The sequence below is a fragment of the Hyaena hyaena genome, unplaced genomic scaffold, assembly GCF_003009895.1.
Source record: "Hyaena hyaena isolate Hyena2069 unplaced genomic scaffold, ASM300989v1 scaffold_582, whole genome shotgun sequence".
NCBI lineage: Eukaryota > Metazoa > Chordata > Mammalia > Carnivora > Hyaenidae > Hyaena > Hyaena hyaena.
This window is the reverse complement of record NW_024081214.1, coordinates 235,421-254,166: the sequence shown is the minus strand read 5'-3', so window position 1 is coordinate 254,166 and position 18,746 is coordinate 235,421. Positions and strand designations below refer to the sequence as shown.

The 18,746-nt window shown below is 38.1% G+C and overlaps 1 protein-coding gene across 1 annotated transcript; it reads right to left on the bottom strand.

The window, feature by feature from the left end:
- Nucleotides 1–1,513: 1,513 nt before the first annotated feature.
- On the bottom strand, nt 1,514–17,298 carry GTPBP8 (GTP binding protein 8 (putative)). Its single transcript, XM_039256642.1, has 6 exons — nt 16,945–17,298; nt 14,840–14,938; nt 10,407–10,537; nt 9,349–9,448; nt 7,284–7,402; nt 1,514–1,721 (listed from the first exon to the last, which is right to left on the bottom strand). The coding sequence occupies exons 1-6, from the start codon at nt 17,278–17,280 to the stop codon at nt 1,640–1,642; spliced, it is 867 nt and encodes a 288-aa protein (XP_039112573.1). The 5' UTR covers nt 17,281–17,298; the 3' UTR covers nt 1,514–1,639.
- Between the last annotated feature and the right edge of the window lie 1,448 nt (nt 17,299–18,746).

The following is an 18,746-nucleotide window of genomic DNA, read 5'->3' as shown; positions in this document are numbered from 1 at the left end:
TCACCATATATTTCACTTTGTGAATGCCTACATAAAATTTTTGTTTTTAGCTTAAAACACTGCTTTTAGAATAAACCAGTGCCATCAACTACAAAACTGAAAGCACTGAATTTCCTAAAAAAGCCACAAAGTTGTTTTACAGCCTTAAGTTTTTATCTAGTGCTACTGCTATAATTATTAAATATTCAACCTCACTTTGAAAAGCTAAACCAAGGGAGCCAGGGTGGTTCCGTCAGTTAAGCATCCGACTTCAGCTCAGGTCATAATATCATGGTTCGTGGGTTCAAGCCCAGCTTTGGGCTCTGTGCTGACAGTTAGCTCGGGGCCTGGAGCCTGCTTCAGATTCTGTGTCTCCCTCTCTCTGACCCTCCCCTGCTCACACTGTCTCTCTCTCTCAGAAATAAATAAAAACATTAAAAACATGTGTTTTGAAAAGCTAAACCACTTACATGAATAGGTCCATAGCATCTTCATAAAAATCTTTTCTGTTCACTGTAGCTCCAGGTAAGGCTTTATCTTTCCATTCTGAATCTTATTGTACTAATTCTAAACTGTCTCATTTTTTCTCTTGCTTTTGTAAATATCAGTTTTCTCACTTAAAACTGGTTTTGTTTTTTGTCTTTTATTAGAGAAAATGTTATCTCCTCAATGACAATAGGTGTTCTGTGATAAATCTGAATTTTGCTGTATTCTTGGGTTGGTTTCACTTTACAAATACAGAAAACTTAAAAATATCCTTTACACATATAATACCATTTTAATCTTTATAGCTTTGTGAATTATACATGAAGTACAGAGAAATCAAGTAATTTGCTCAAGGCCCAATGTAATAAATATTAGAACTGAAATATGAATTCTGGCCTTCTGATTCTGAATACTGCATTCACCTGAAGGTGAATGGTCCCAGCCTGAAATGACTGGTGTTTCCAGCATGGAGTGAGATTTTATCAAGAATATATATATATTTTTATATTCAAACAAAGTCTTAGAAAAAAGATTATAGGCATTGAGAGTAGCCACAGTGCTTAACAGAAAAGTAGCTCCTCTTTTAACCTAGTCCATTTTGTTACTTAAATATACATAACAGACATTGTTTTTAAAAGACAAAACCCCCATAAAAACTCAGCAAACCATTCTCTACACAGTAGTAAATAGGTTTTCATATTGTGGACTTCTGTATGCTCTTGTTTGTCAGTCTGTTCAAACAAGAACACTGTTAAAATAGAACAGTATTTGTTCTAATGAATAGCATAATTCAATTATTTATATACATTTTCCCCCAGGCACAAATTCATTCTTGCTTTGGGAAGATGCAAGTTTTAAAGCTGAAATGGTCCATCTGCAAATTACAGATGCACAACATTTAAAACAATGCTGAAGGGCGCCTGAGTGCCTCAGTCATTTAAGCATCCAACTTCAGCTCAGGTGATGATCTTGCGGTTCAAGAGTTCGAGCCCCACATTGGGCTCTGTGCTGACAGCTCAGAGCCTGCAACCTGCTTCAGATTCGGTGTCTCCTTCTCTCTCTCTGCTCATTCCTGGTCACACTCTCTCTCTCAAAAATAAAAGATTTTTTAAAATGTTGAAATTCTAGGTGTTCAACTCCAGTCGGCATAAAGAATTTTGAATCTTCAGTTAAACTAGAGACCATCAGCCTTAAGATTTCCTGTTATATTTGCTATAAAGCATCTCAATAGATGGATTCCAGAATAGGTGACAGAACTGTGAAAAGAAAAGAAAAATCATTTTCTTCCTTACTTTAGATGTAGTAACAGATCTGAATTCATCCAACTTAAAAATTGTTTAAAAACTCTTGAGTTCCATGTATGAAACAGAATGCCTTAATTTGTCCTACATTTCCTCTCTTCCAATAGCTTCTTGTATTTTGATAACCCACATTATCAGACCGATTTCCTGCAGGATTCTAAAGATTTCACCATATCTACTACTTTGCCTTTTACTTCAGAAAGTTTTTTTTTTTTTTTAATCAAGGTAGAAGTGACACATAACATGAGCTTCAGGTGTATAACATAATAATTAGGTAATTGTATATATTGTGAAATAATAGCAGTAAGTCTAGTTAACATCTGTCACCATGCATCATTATAATTTTTCTTGTGAGGAAGACTTTTAAGATCTGCTCTCTTAGCAACTTTCAAATATGCAATATAGTATTAATAACTATGGACATCATGCTGTATATTATATCTTAACGACTTATTTTATAACTGGAAATTTGGACCTTTAGATCTCCTTCACCCATATCTCCCATCCCTAATCCATCACCTCTGACAACCACTAATTTCTGTATCTATGACCTTGTTTTGTTATTTCTCGAATTCCACATATTAGTGAGATCTTAAGGCACTCGTCTTTCTTATTTCACTTAGCATAATGTCCAAAATATCCACCCATGTTGTCACAAATGGCAAGATTTCGTTCTTTTTTATGGCTGAATTGTATCTGTTCTATGTGTGTGTGTGTGTGTGAGAGAAAGAGAGAGACAGAGAGAGAGAGAGAGAGAGAGAAGGAGAGGGGGAGGGGGGGAGAGGGAGGGAGGGAAGGAGGGAGAGGGAGAAAGAGAGATCCCATTCTTTGTCCATTCATCTATAGATGGACAGTTAGGTTGTTTCCATTTCTTAACTATTGTAGTGAACATAGGGGTGCAGATATCTTTTCAAATTAGTGTTTCTTTATCCTTCAGATAAATACCTGTAAGTGATATTGTTGGATCATATGGCAGCTCTATTTTTAATTTTTTGAGGAACCTCATACTGTTTTCCACAGTGGCTGTACTAATTCCATCAACAGTGCAAAGGGTTCCCTTTTCTCCACATTCTCACCAAAGGCTGTTACTTCTTGCCTTTGGTAGGGGGAGGCTTTTTGATAATAGCCATTCCAACAGGTATGAGGTGGTTATCTTGTTGTGGTTTTGATGTGCATTTCCCTGATGATTACTGATGCTAAGAATCTTTTCATGTTTTCACCTTTTCCTGTTGGCCATTTGTGTGTCTTTTTTGGAAAAAATGTCTATTAAGATCCTCTGCCCATTTTTATCAGATTATTTTGTGTTTGCTATTGAGTTGTAGGAGTTATGTATTTTAAATGTTAACCCCTTATGAGATATATGATTTGCAAATTCTGTCTTTCATTCAGTAGGATGGTTTTTCACTTTGAGGATGGTTTCCTTCACTGTGCAGTCTGATGTAATCCCACTCGTTTATTTTTGTTTTTGTTGCCTTTGCCTTTGGTGTCACATCCAAAAACTCATTGCCAAGTCTGATGTTAAGGGCCTATGTTTTCTTCTAGGAGTTTTCTGGTTTCAGACCCTACATTCAAGTCTTTGATCCACGTTGAGTTAATTTTTGTATATGATCTAAGATTTCATTCTTTTTTATGGCTGAATTGTATTCGTTACTGTGCTCATTATTTTGCATATATCTGTCTTGTTTTGCCAACACCATTTATTGAAGACACTGCCTTTTTATCAATGTATATTCTCGGCTCCTTTGTCACAGTGGCCATGTGTGGGTAGGTTTATTTCTGGGCTCTCTATTCCATTCCATTGATCTATGTACCTTTCTTTATGCCAGTACCATACTGTTTTGATTACTATAGACTTATAACATAGTTTGAAATCAGGGACTATGATACTTTCAGCTTTGTTCTTCTTTCTTAGACTGATTGGCTATTTGGGGTCTTCTGTGGTTTCATACATATTTTAAGACTGTTCTATTTCTCTGAAAAATGCCATGGAACATCTACTTTGGTTTTTATTTCCCAGCTTAAAAGCTTTGATCTCTGTAGTTTGTTCTTTTTGTGACAAAGATTCAATAACTTTGATAATTTAGACCTTTTTTTTTTTTTTTAAATGTTTTATTTATTTCTAGGAGAGAGAGAGAGAGACAGCGTGAGCAGGGGAGGGTCAGAGAGAGAGGGAGACACAGAATCTGAAGCAGGCTCTAGGCTCTGAGCTGGCAGTCAGCACAGAGCCCGACGCGGGGCTCGAACCCACGAACCGCGAGATCATGACCTAAGCGAAAGTCGGACACTTAACCGACTAAGCCACCCAGGCGCCCCAATTTAGACCTTTTTAAATTATTTTTTAAAATCACCATCACCATTACTATATCTATTATTATCTACCTGTCTTACTATATCCATCCATATGCATCCATCCATATGTCAGCATAGAAGTGAGCACATGGTTTCTCAAGATACATGGACTTTTATGGATACACTATGACTTTTATGGGTACAGGATTGGTGTATACCTCTATACAAAACAGGTAAAATATTTTCTGCTGCACTAATTCTGTTCTTGATAAAGTATAGCATTTCAGACTTTTTGACCAAAGCTGCCTGCTTGCAAACAGTCCATGATTCCTGCGTCATAAGTGAAGCTATCTGGTTTAAAGGAGAGATACAAGTTGGGTGGTCCACACAATTATGGCATCTTGAACTCATCTGCAACATTTCTATAAAGGATTGTGATTCTGTCCTTACGAGTACATTCTCTATGCTTGGAATTCCACTACATAGAAAGCAACTGCACGATGTACCTATTTACATATTTCTCCCATGCCAGCTATAAAAACAGACTGATCCTAGCATTAATCTTTAAAGGCCTTTCACCATTTATACAGTTCTACTCAGCTGGGCAAAGTTCTGTCACAAAGTTTAGCACTTAGCTTCTTCCTACAACATTAAAGGCCAAACCCTGCTGGACTACACTCCACTTTTCTCTTACAAGGATGTTGTAAGAAAAGAAGGAAATAAAACCCAGCTTTCCTAGAATAATTATTTTCTGAACAGGCCAAACTTCTTTCTTGAAGGATGGACTAGGACTTGGTCATGCACATAAAACCAACAAACATATATAACTCTACTTTCTGAATTGGGTTTTGAGAGGTACAGAATACAGTCTGTCAAATTCCTTTATGTGGTCACTATAGTATAGTGAATGGTGAAGTTCTTGAAAGTCACCAAGCTCCCACATCTCAAGTTGTAGCCTCTCAGTGTTGTGTGGCTACTGCAGCGCCCTGGTCACTTATGGTGAGTACAGTGGCAGCAGAGATTACAATCATGCAGCAGAAAATGCTGACATATCCAAAGAAGGGAATGTTTCTTAAAAGTACTGGGAATGTGATAAACTGGGTTGTTGGCCTAACCCTCCACTTACTGATTGACTTTTGGCAAGAAAGGAAACTAACAGGGGCGCCTGGGTGGCTTAGTCGGTTAAGCGTCCGACTTTCGCTTAGGTCATGATCTCGCGGTTCGTGGGTTCAAGCCGCGCGTCGGGCTCTGTGTTGACAGCTCAGAGCCTGGAGCCTATTTCAGAGTCTGTTTCTCCCTCTCTCTCTGACCCTCCCCTGCTCACGCTGTCCCTCTCTCTCTCCTAGAAATAAATTAAAAAAAAAAAAGGAAAGGAAACTAACATTTATTATGTGGCTGTATGTACATTTGTCACAATACATTGTATTTAAGCCCCCTAACAATCATATTTTTACTAGTGAGGAAACAGACTCAGAAAATGAAATAAGTTCCTTTAAAATTTATAGTCAAGAAATGAGAAGAATCATGCAAAATAAAAGCTGTCTGACCCCAAAGCCCTTGCTCTGTTTAAACAGATACCTCTCTGCAACTCACTTCACTTCCTGACTTGTACCCTTCACTAGAAATAGAGATGTTTACTGTGAGGATCAGTCAAGTATTATGAATGATGTAGAAATGTAACCTTCCCCAAGACCACCTGTTTTCTGATAGCTCTAGTTGTTCTTAATGCCAAGTCACAATCTAACCTGATGACATATAGCTCGCAGCAGTCTGGGACTACTGCTTGATCACTCCCTTGTTCGGGACACAATAATTCTATTAATATAGGTCAAGAAAATACTGTCAGTTTTTCCCCAGCCCTATTATACTCTTGATTTAAATTAAGCTCAGTCAGCTAAGACTTAATTTTTTCCCAGTAAAGGCTGCTATTAAGTCATAATCTGCCCATCTTATGTTTGTGCTGCTTTTTTAGCTGAGGTCTTACTTCCTTCTTATTAAACAGTTAAAGTAAACAGCTGTTCTGCTATGACAATGCTCAGGGCTCTGAGAAGTAGGATTTCATTAATGGGAGCCCCTAGGAGTCTCCATTATATAGATGGGATACAGACAAATAAACAGGATAAATACTTGAATGAAAATCAAGGGAGAAGACCATTTTGTAGAAATGAGTGAATGAAGGATTTTGACAGGTATGTTCACAATTATAAACAATTTAAATGTGATCTGGTGGGGTGCCCGGGTGGCTTAGTCGGTTAAGCGTCCGACTTTCGCTTAGATCATGATCTCGCGGTTCGTGGGTTCGAGCCACGCGTCGGGCTCTGTGCTGACTGCCAGCTCAGAGCCTGGAGCCTGTTTCAGTCTGTGACTCCCTCTCTCTCTGACCCTCCCCTGCTCACGCTGTCTCTCTCTCTCTCCTAGAAATAAATAAGACATTAAAAAAATAAAATTAAAAAAAAATGTGATCTGGACTGGCAGGACTTTGAATAACTGATTAGGGGGGGCAGTTCCATATAAAACCAAGTGTTACTTGGTTTTATTATTTCTCACAGCATATACCATAGTGCCTTCCACAAAGAAGTTAAGAGTAAGAACATCATATGGGAATGATAGCTCTGCTCTAGTACAAGTCACTTACTATATCCAAGGTACATGCTCAAAGTATAGGCTCATGTTTCACTACTAAACGATATCAAGTAGCTCAACATTGCCAGCTAAAGAAATAACCATTCTGTCTGCTACCAATGCTTAATTCTAACTTATATGAAGCATTTCTTCTTTACATATTTTAAAGAAAATTTTTTATCCATTTAAAGAAAAATTTTTATCCCTCAAGCTTCAATGAGCTTTGTACCATAAAGATAATTTGTTTTTCTTTGAAATTGAAAAAAGCATGGTAGTATATTATGGTTGTTATTTAACTGATTTTAAGAAGTAAAAAGTTTCCACTTCTGCTGTGTTCTAGGGTTGAGCTAGGCTAAGGCAGAAAGAAAATGAAGATATCTACAGGGAAAATCTAGCATAAGCCTGCAGAAGAAGACAAAATAGAGAGAAAAAAAAAGTGCTGATGGGTACTACCAATAAATGCATAGCTTTCAAAATTTCATTTCATGGCTAGATGCATCGCTTTCAAAATTCCTCTTATTTTAAGTGATATCTCAATCTAAGAAACACTGTTTAATACTAAAGGCTGTTAGTCTATAAAGTAATAAAAAACAATCCAACTCTTACCTTACAGGAAACAACTGAGGAAAACATCCTTGAGTCTCTCTGTCAACAAATTTCTGGATCTGAAGCACTTGTTTTAAAAGATGTCCCTTGGAAGATTTGTCAATTTTTGTTAATACCATCTGTAAGAAAACAAATATTTAAGCATTAGAAATAAAGTGTTTTTTAAAACACAGTTTGCACATTTTAGCTACAAACTTTTAATAACTACTTGATCCTTATCAGTTTCTTAATCTCTCTTGTTTCTTCATTACAAAATAAAAGCAACATCCCTGAAAGGAGTAACCATGAAGCTTAAATAAGAATGTATGCAATATACTGGGGCACCTAGGTGGCTCAGTTGGTTAAGTGTCCAACTCTTGATTTCAGCTCAGGTCATGATCTCAGTTTGTTGAGACTGAGTCTTGCATCAGGCTCTGTGCTGACAGCATGGAGCCTGCTTGGGATTCTCTCTCAAAATAAATAAATGAACATTAAAAAAAAAATGTATGAAATGGATAAAGCATATACTATGTATTTGCTATTTAATAGTGTTTTAATTACATAGGGCTATAATATCTTGGATTTAAGACCAGTGACAAGGACCTTTGAGCCATATTTGCAATTGATGTATGATAAGTCTTGCATATAATCACTATATATCTCATGTCACCTAAGATACACGGTAAGTATTATTAGGTTGATCTACATAAAATTGCCAACTTACCATTTTTGACCTACAAAATGGTTCTGCCTTACATGTAATAACGTTAAGAAAAAACCAGAAATCAGGCTATTTCTATCTTTTACCTGCTACAATTATAGAAATGATTAGAAAATCAATTAAAAAGTAAGACTTTGATCTATCATATTTTCCTGGGGAATTTCTATAAAATTAAATTTCCTGACTCATCATTTATGCTTTTCAACTGAAAAATTAACTTTATTAGCATTAACAAAAAATGTTAATGGTAAAAGAAGTGAGAAGCAGAAAGTGTGTGGTTTCTAACTACTTGTGAGTCCCTCCAAATGGCAATCTTTCCTTATAAAAGCAAATATGCTATTTATTTACTTATTTTTAAAAATATTGTGATATTTAAAAGGAGACAATTCCTCTATCACAAGTTCTTTTCCAAGGAAGAAACTAGTATTTCCTTGAAGTTGAACTGAGAAAAATATACAGTTTCATTAACTGGTACCTATGATACCAAATCAGGAATACTCTATCACTTAATAAAACCAGTTTGGCATTATTTGGGTATTTTCTACTCTGTGGACTATATCAGACCTTTGGCCTTTTATAACTAACTGGTTACCACAAATGTTTCACAGGACTTTTGCAAACCCCAATTCCATTACCCAAGAATACATAAATGTTGCTGACTAGTAACATGGTTTGATTTGAATTAAACTCCACTATTACATTTTAGTGGTTTCCTAACTTTTTTTGAAACAAAATTATAGTCAATGGGCTTTTTACTTTTCCTTAGAAAGGAACTTTAGAGTGCTATTTTATCTGAAAAACTCACAAAGCAAAATAATGTGGATAGCAACCTACTAATCTGTATTCTATTCTAGGACAAACAACAGAAAAATCATTGGTAAGATAGTCCCGGAAAAAATTTTGTTTTCTTTAAGAATGTAAAAATCCTACTTGTATGTGCTGGAGCCCATTTTCTTGCAATGGTTCTTCAATTATAAATCACTTTAGTAAATTTTTCAGTTGCAATTTCATTTATATTTTTGATAAGTACTATTCACCAAACTACTGTTAAAGAGCTCCTAACATGTTTTAGACAAATATTTATATTGCCACAAAAAAAATGAAAGGGAAAAGCACTTAGCAACACTAAATGAACAACTTGAAAATACTCTGATTACAATTTTGAAAACTTAAAGCTGAGAGAAAGAAAAGAGAATAAAAGTACCACAGAACCTGTCTTAAGGGCTGATAATCTAAAAGATTATTCAAAAGGTACTCGTACAGAGACAAGACCTGCTCTTTCAACACACACACACACACGCATGTGCACATGCACACACATACTGGTGTTTCTAACCGCAACCATGATTCAAAAGAAACACTTACCACATAAGGTAATGCAAATTCTTCACACATTTCTATGGCAATACTGTCGGTTTTTTGAATTCCAACAACACTATCCACTAACAAAAATGTTCTCGTCAAACTGTAAGAGTGCAGAAATAAAAATTAATGAAAATATAAAATATACTCACGCTATATACCTTTACTATCCTAAGAAATTTTCTTTTGAATAATTTTCACCCCAAAATTTAAAAATTTCTTTAGGCAAAAGGAATTCTCAGTTCACTAGGAAGTCCATCCTGCAATCCAATAAATCTCAATGCTGTTATTTCAATAACTACATTTACTAAATATTAATTTAAATCAATACCGTGTATTGAACCTAAGGTCCTCTGCCTAGGGCTAGACATAAAGATGAATGAGCTTGAACTCTATGGGAGAGAGATGAACCCAATTAACTGTAATTTATCACAAAAATGTTTAAGTTTTCAAATATTATTTTAAGACTTACAAATAACAGACACCAGGCATAACATGTTTTATATTTTTTGTGTGTAAATATTTCATCTTAGTTCTATGTAAAGCTATACCAAGCAAGATACTTACACTTTTTTTAATTTAAAAGTTTAACATTAATTTCTCTATATGTTGTGCAATGCTTGAAACATAGAACTGCCGTTGGACTACCTATGCAGACCAAAATAGTTACATTTACAGAGGATGTGGTGTCAGAAGTACTTCATAACTGTACTGAAGTTTATTTAAATGTGGTAAATACCACAGTAGCCAATAATTTTTATTTTCAAAATTAGCCAGCTAAGAGTTTGATATAAGAAAATTAATAAACTCTGCTGAAATACTAGTTAAAATAAAATATAGTCTCAATTTAGGAAAACACTTGAATTTAAGATTAAGCTAATGTACGGGAAAAAATTAAGCAAGCAGAATATACCTTGGCCCTAAATACTGTACTGAAGAATGAGAATAAAATGGACTGTCTAAAAGAAGTCACTTGATAACGTAGAGTCATAAGGTGCAGAATTTTCCATTAATGAAAATGTGCTTTTGGATTAAACTTACAAGAAAACATTTTTCCTTACTTCCTTCGTTCTTTTAGATAGGTCTCTACCATGTCAACAAAATCCTCAGGAGCTCTATAGCCATAACCTGGCATATCCACCAATGTAAAATACTGTCCAACTTTGAAAAAATTCATTTTCTTTGTGTGTCCCTGATAAAATAAATGGAAAAATAAAACTTTCTTAAAATATGTCCTTAACCACAAGAGGCTCTTAACAATAGAGAACTGATGGCTGATGGAGGGAGGTGGGTGGGAGATGGGCAATGCAAGCAGTATTAAAAGGAGGGCACTTGTGGTGAGCAGTGGGTGTTATAAGTGAAGAATCCCTGAATTCTACTCCTGAAACCAATACTGCACTGTATGTTTACTAAAATATACAAATATATACAAGTACACATGTCCTTTATATATTTAATGACTCAAAATATTTTTATTCACTTTATTAAAAACCTAAGTATTCTGAATATAATCCTTGCTGTGTTGATGATGACACAGAGAAAGAAGATAGAAGGGAAGCGGCTGGAGATAAGCTTATATGATACTACTTCTTCCTTGCAATTCATTTTTAAGATAATCTATGTGATTTAAAAACTCTGGATTAGGAATATGTAGCCAAATTATGCTGGAGTCTTTTCATTAATTCTGTCTCAATAAAAAGTTACCTTGTAGTGGTGTGATTGTAGTAGTCAATATTCTCTGATAAAATAATAGATCTCCATTTAGAGAGAAAGAAACTGGGTGGCTGGATGGCTCCATCAGTTAAGTGTCTGACTTGGGCTCAGGTCATGATCTCATGGTTCATAAGTTCAAGCCCCACATCGGGCTCTCTGCTGTCAGCAGCAGCGCCTGCTTGGGATTCTCTTGTCTCCCTCTCTCTCTGCCTCTCCCCCACTCTCTCTCTCTCAAAAATAAATTAACATTTAAAAAAAGAGAAATAAATTATGACACTGGCTGGTTAAATTAAAAATATTTACTGCCAAGTCATACAGGTTCACATAAAATCTAGATGCAATGCCTGATAGTTTATTACACCAAGACTACTCCTTCCCTAGAATCAGATGTTTTGCATGTTTCATTAGATGGTTTTTGTGCTTTCATTAAACCATTTTTTAAAAGCATGTACAACACTATAAAATATGTGTTAAACTAAAAAGATGTAAAGATGATAAAAAGTCATGGTTTTGTGTCCAATGACACTATTAATCAGAAAACAAAAGATTAAGATATACAATTTAAAAGGTCAATTGTCTGGCTCCACCAGAAGCCTACTAGAACTGATCCAAGAATTCAGCCAAGTTGCAGGGTACAAAATCAACGTTCAGAAATTGGTTGCATTTTTATACACCAACAATGAAGCAACAGAAAGAGAAATCAAGAAACTGATCCTATTCACAATTGCACAAAAAACCATAAAATACCTAGGAATAAACCTAACCAAGGATACAAGAGATCTGTATGATGAAAACTATAGAAAACTTATGAAGGAAATTGAAGAAGACACAAAGAAATGGAAAAACATTCCATGCTCATGGATAGGAAGAATAAATATAGTTAAGATGTCATTACTACCTAAAGCACTCTACACATTCAATGCAATTCCAATCAAAATTGCACCAGCATACTTCTCAAAACTAGAACAAACTATCCAAAAATTTGTATGGAACCACAAAAGACCCCGAATAGCCAAAGTAATACTGAAAAATAAAACCAAAACGGGAGGTATCACCATCCCAGACTTCAGCCTCTACTACAAAGCTGTCATCCTCAAGACAGTATGGTATTGGCACAAAAACAGACACATAGACCAATGGAACAGAATTGAGAACTCAGAAGTGGACCCAAAAGTATACAGCCAACTGATCTTTGACAAAGCAGGAAAGAATATCCAATGGAAAAAAGACAGCCTTTTTAACAGATGGTGTTGGGAGAACTGGACAGCAACATGCAGAAGAATGAAACTAGATCATTTTCTCACACCATGCACAAAAATCAACTCAAAATGGATAAAGGACCTGAACGTGAGACAGGAAACTATCAACACCCTAGAGGAGAAAGCAGGAAACAACCTCCTTGACCTCCACCGCAGCAACTTCTTACTTGACACATCCCCAAAAGCAAGGGAATCAAGAGCAAAAATAAACTGTTGGGACCTCATCAAGATTAAAAGCTTCTGCACAGCCAAGGAAACAACCCAGAAAATTAATAGGCAACCAACGGAATGGGAAAAGATAGTTGCAAATGACATATCAGATAAAGGGTTAATATCCAGAATCTATAAGGAACTCACCAAACTACACGCCCGAAAAACAAACAACCCAGTGAAGAAATGGGCAGAAGACATGAACAGACACTTCTCCAAAGAGGACATCCAGATGGCCAACAGACACATGAAACGATGCTCAGCATCCCTCCTCATCAGGGAAATACAAATCAAAACCACACTGAGATACCACCTCACGCCAGTCAGAGTGGCTAAAATGAGCAAATCAGAGAACTCTAGATGCTGGCGAGGATGTGGAGAAACGGGCACCCTCCTACACTGTTGGTGGGAATGTAAACTGGTACAGCCCCTCTGGAAAACAGTGTGGAGGTTCCTCAGGAAACTAACAATAGAACTCCCCTATGACCCAGCAATAGCACTGCTAGGAATTTACCCAAGGGATACAGAAATGCTGATGCATAGGAGCACATGTACCCCAATGTTCATAGCAGCACTCTCCACAATAGCTAAAACATGGAAAGAGCCTAAGTGTCCATCAACGGACGAATGGATCAAGAAGATGTGGTTGATCTCTACCATGGAATACTACATGGCAATGAGAAACAATGAAATCTGGCCATGTGTAGCAACATGGATGGACCTTGAGGGTGTTATGCTTAGCGAAATAAGTCAGGCGGAGAAGGACAAAGATCATATGTTTGCACGTATAGGAGGATTAGGAGGAACTTAATTGAGGACCATGGGGGAGAAGAAGGGGGGAAATGGTGGGGGAAAGGGAGAGAGGCAAACCATGAGAGACTCTTGAATGCTGAGAAACAAACCGAGGACTGATGGATGTGGGGGGAGGGGGGAGATGGGCATGGAGGAGGGCACTTGTGGGGATGAGCACTGGGTGTTATACGGAAACCAACTTGACAATAAACTATTTGTAAAAAATAAAAAATAAAAGAAGTATTCCCATTAAAGTAAAAAAAAAAAAAAAAAGACTAAAAAGCAAAAAAACCCAAAAAAACAAAAAAACAGTGCTTAGGTTCCCATTAGCTGATGTGTCTATCCACAGGAAAATGACAGATCGGGAATGTCAAGAATATATTTCTTCCATTGTCCTCTTACAGAAGGAAGGGAACCATGCTACCCAGAAATGAGAGTTTAGCTGGGTTATATGGTGCGACAGAGTAGGCCTAAGCATAGGAGATTTAATGAATGACAATGATCATCAGCATCAGCGATGGAGCCAGAGAATCAACTATATGAAGAAATGGCAAGCAAGAGAAGACTAGTAAGGCTTCGTGGAAGGGTTCCAATGCAAGGAAAGGAAGGCAGTGAGCACCAGGCTGGTGGAAATATGTAACAAGATGAGGGGGAGTTTTAAGGTGAGGTTATCTTAGATACTGGTAGAGTCTGCATCACTGAGAAAGAAGTAGAGAAAATTAAAAACTGACAGAAAGCTACTACAGCAGACAAAATTCAGCCCTTGGGAAACCGGGGTCTGCCTAATTGTATACATATATTTATATGTATATATTTATATCTATATATAATGAGAGGGAGTAGGGGAAGAAAGGGAAAAAGGAGTTTGCAAGGTAGAAAAGATTATAGGAGGAAAGAAAGAATTCAAAACAGTTTCCTCTAAAATCAATGTAAGAACTAGGTGATCACTCTTAAAGAAGTGAATATAGAATGGCAATAGAACACTTTATTTGGCAACTCTTTGGGAAAGATCTGGACAAAAAGATTTCCTCAAGAAACTTGCAAGACTACTAAAATAAATCCAGACAAAGTTCCTTTTTCTTCAGGGAAATATACAGACATTAATGAAATGTCTTACTTTACTACTTGTTTGAAAGAAATCACCTTTCTAGGGGCACGCTAGTGGCTCAGTTGGTTAAGTGCCTGACTCTTGATTTCAGCTCAGGTCACGATCTCCTTGTTCGTGAATTTGAGCCCTGCACTGGGCTCTGTGCTGTCAGTGCAGAGCCTGTTTGGGATTCTCTCTCTCCCTCTCTCTTTGCCCCACCCCGGCTTGTGCTCTCTCTCAAAATAGATAAATAAATACACATTAAAAAAAAAGAAAGAAAGAAAGAACTGTTCCAGGAACTTAGCAAGTATAGTTTCTTGTACCTCTCAACATTTATTATTTTAGTCAATTTCAGAGATAGTTTGACAAATTTTACATTTCAATATACTGTTTCTTTTAAATTCCACCTCCTCACCTCTTTCCTTCAACATACCGGTTTTTGGGATACTCTGACTTCAACCTCTGGTGCCAATGAAAAAAGGGCTTTTATTAGAGAGGATTTTCCAACATTGCTTCTGCCTATAAAACACACCTATACAATGAAAAAGAAGTTACCTGAGTACTTGGTTTATATATACATTTTTATTACATGATATATTTATTAGATGCAAATCTGTCAAACTACTGTCTTTTTTTTTTTTTTTTAATTTTTTTTTAATGTTTTATTTATTTCTAGGAGAGAGTGAGAGAGACAGCGTGAGCAGGGGAGGGTCAGAGAGAGAGGGAGTCACAGACTGAAACAGGCTCCAGGCTCTGAGCTGGCAGTCAGCACAGAGCCCGACGGGGGGCTTGAACCCACGAAACGCGAGTTCATGACCCAAGCGAAAGTCGGACGCTTAACCGACTAAGCCACCCAGGCGCCCCTGTCAAACTACTGTCTTGACTAGGCATGTAAAAAGGTGGCTTATGGGGCACGTGGTTGGCTCAGTCAGCTGAGCATCTGACTTCCACTCAAGTCAGGATCTCCCAGTTTGTGAGTTCGAGCCCTGCTTCAGGCTCACTGCTGTCAGTGCAGAGCCCACTTCGGATCCTCAGTCCCTTTATCTCTTTGCCCCTCCTCTGCTTATACTCTCTCAAAAATAAATAAACATTAAAAACAACACCAAAAAAAGGGGTTTACGTTGAGTCCAATCTCCAATGCCAGGTACTGTTCAAAGCGCTTAATGTAAATTTTCTGATTTACTTTTTACAACATCCCTATAAGGTAGGTAATATTATTATCCCCATTTTACGAATGACTAAAACTTGAGGCAGAGAGAAGCTAAATAACTGGCCCAAAATTATATAGCTAGAAAGTGAAGAAGTTGGAGTTTGAACTCAGGACATTTATATCCAGAACCTGTGCTTTTAATGACACTATACTACTCAAGAATGTCTGCAACCATCATTAACCATTCCATATTTACAAAGTTTTTTTAAGTTAAAAACTAGATGTATTTCAACAAAACTCACTCTATGTACAACTACGTGCGGGAAACTGCATTTCCCCACTGCAATTCCCAGAGTAGACTGGAACACCATCGTAATTAGGTTATTCCTTCCTCCTGACCTCTATTGCTCCTATTGAGCTTTTCTCCTTTAGATCTCTATCTGTAGAGACAAAATGTTCCTGATACTAACCACTAATATAAATGACTCTGCTTCTTAACATGGTATGAAGGAGGTACACGACCAATCAGTGCTTCTAAGTGAAGGTAGTAGGACTCCCCTGGGGGTGTTTTGGAAACCTGCAAGGGCATTTCTGCTTATCAATATGACTGGGTGGTGCTTAGTGAGCAGGGGACAGGGGCGCAGTATATTTCGCAAGACTGGGGTCAGTCCTTCAACAAGAACTGATCTGAAGCCTGCATAAATTTCAAAAGCTCCGCCAGATTAAATCCAATGATAATGTGTAAATAAAACTGAATTTTCAAAAACAAATTACACGAAAGGTCCAGGAATCAAGAACTTAAGTGGAAACACGATGCTGTCTCATAATTATTAAACGATTTACCTACGCCCTTAGAGTTCTGACTACATAAACTACCATTAACAGTTCTAATTAGAAGGAAAGTTTCCACCTCAGTGTTGCAGTTACTGCAAATAGGGAGATCTGCAAGACATGCATAAAATGCACACTCACACAACTTCACTAAAGTTATTTAAAATAAACTACGTCATTGCCATGTATACATAATTATTATTTTTGCACGACAAGAAATTTGGCTTGGGTGAAAATTACATATTGGTACGGACCATCACATTTATGAAACAATTATACTTTTCATATTCTTCACTTGGTCTCATCTGTCTCCGCACGCTTTCCTTAATTAAAAAGAAAAAAGATAATAAAAGGCCAGTTAACTTTGGGGTTTTTACAATCTTTTAAAATCTTCCATATTCATCAACAAAATAACTATTCACTATATACATTTTTTTAGCTAAGATAATTACATGCGTCCACACGAGACTAGACAGATCTGTCGTTCGGCGACGAGAACAGGTGAGGGCAAAATGCCTGTCCAAAATGCCCGACCAGAGGGCGGGGGTGGCTCTCACCTCAGGGCTGGGGAGGTCCGGGGCGTGGTCGAGACGCACCGCGGAGCTGAGGTAGCTGATGCGGTTCCGGGCGCTGGCCGTGAAGACGCTCTCCGCCTTGGAGATGTCCTCTAGGCTCGGGTCAAAGATCTTCACGTGAAGGTCCGACCTCGAGTCCGGCATGAGCTGCCGCTCGAGGTCCTGCAGTGGGAACACAAGCTTCGTCATTTGTCTCTTTGGCAGCCTGAGCACTTCCGTGAACGCGTGGAACGTGCTGCACGCTCGGCTCAAGCACCCCAGCGCCACCGGCACCTCAAACAGCGTCCTCACAGCGTGCAGCGGCCTCAGTTTTGCCATTTTCCTCTCCCAGAAGCCCCGCGGCTGGGGCCTCAGGACCAGGGTCTCGTCTGCGCGTGCGTGACCCCGCTCCCGCTACGCCTGATGGGAATTGTAGTCGCATCTGGACTCACTCGTTTCCTTCCGAGCTTTGATTCCACTGGGGAGGGGGCTGGGGTTTCCTGGCGCGGGGCAGGCCGGTTGGGGGCGGGAGATCGGAGGCGGGTGGTTGACTTTCACACGCACCCTGGCCGACTACTGTGACTTTGATTAGTATATCATTGTGGGCAGGCAGTTTAACGGTTTACAGAGGTGAAAAGATACCTGGGCTGTGTTGCCCTTGAGTGTCAAACGGAGGAGCAAAAACCTGTGAAGCTGTGGTGGATTCCAGGGCCCTTTACTCCTCGCAGTTACCTGGTTGTCTCACGGATCATTGGCGTTGATGTTGATACACACATCACTAGGCAAAAATAATCCCCTTTAGAGCTGCAGTGGAAATTATAGAGTCCAAGAGGGAACTGTCCAGGAAAATCAGGCGAAATCAGTATTAAAGGGGATTCAGTCCGGTTAGATTCAGAATAGGATTTAAATCCTAGTGGGGAAAAGGAATGTGAGTTAGGAAACCAGGCAGCTAGTTAGTTATGCGGATTGCGCAAACAGAACACGGAAGTGAGACAGGACTTCCATTGATCCAAGGACATTGCTCTTTCCAGAAAACTGTGGGAATCGCACCCTTGGTTTAGTTCCACAGCATGGAGGTTAGGATGTATTTTGCTAAACTGTAGAAGCCTGGGAGGCTAATAAATGAGGACTGTATTCATGTACTGTACTATTATGTACTCCCCTGTATAATCCTGTAGTGTATGTTATCCAACAGAGTGAAAAGGCATCCCTGCTAGATTCCATCGTGTGTTAATTCATCAAATATGTAATGAGCACCTATTATATGCCAGGCACTGCACTAGGTGCTGGAGATCCATCGGAGAGTAAATGAAGAGTTTCTGTTCTGATGTTATTGTCTTGAGACAATAAAAAGTGAAGAACTATATTAGGTAACAAATACTGAGGAAATAGCTGAAACTGAGTCATATGGGTGTGTATGGGAGCTGTCGGGGTGTTGCATTTTAGTGTGATCCTCACTGAACAGGTAATATTTGAGTGCAGACTGAAGGAGGGAAGAGAAGCATTCCAGACATAAATGCAAAGGCTCAGAGGGAGGGGTGTGTATGGCTTGTTTGAAGAACAGCAAGGAGGCCAGTGTGGCCAGAATGGAGTAAACAAGGATGGAAGCTGGCAGTGACTCTAGCCATTTCAATCAAATTAGTCTGTATATAAGCATTTGAAGTGAATCTATGTTGTTTTTCGCTGTTCGGCATCCCTTGCACATAGAGGAACCATCTGCTGCCATTCTATGTAGTTCTGTTGGGGGCTATCAATAAAGAACACCTCCTGATCACGGAGGTAGGGTTTGGCCATACATTGTATGT

Bases quoted from the DNA above. Each gene is read 5' to 3' on its own strand.
- GTPBP8 (XM_039256642.1), bottom strand. From the start codon at position 17,280: ATGGCAAAACTGAGGCCGCTGCACGCTGTGAGGACGCTGTTTGAGGTG. The intron at 14,939-16,944 runs GTGAGAGCCACC...TTCATTGTATAG, and splicing joins CGGACCTCCCCAGCCCTGAG to GTGTGTTTTATAGGCAGAAG. The intron at 9,449-10,406 runs GTAAGGAAAAAT...GCACTCTTACAG, and splicing joins TATCTAAAAGAACGAAGGAA to TTTGACGAGAACATTTTTGT.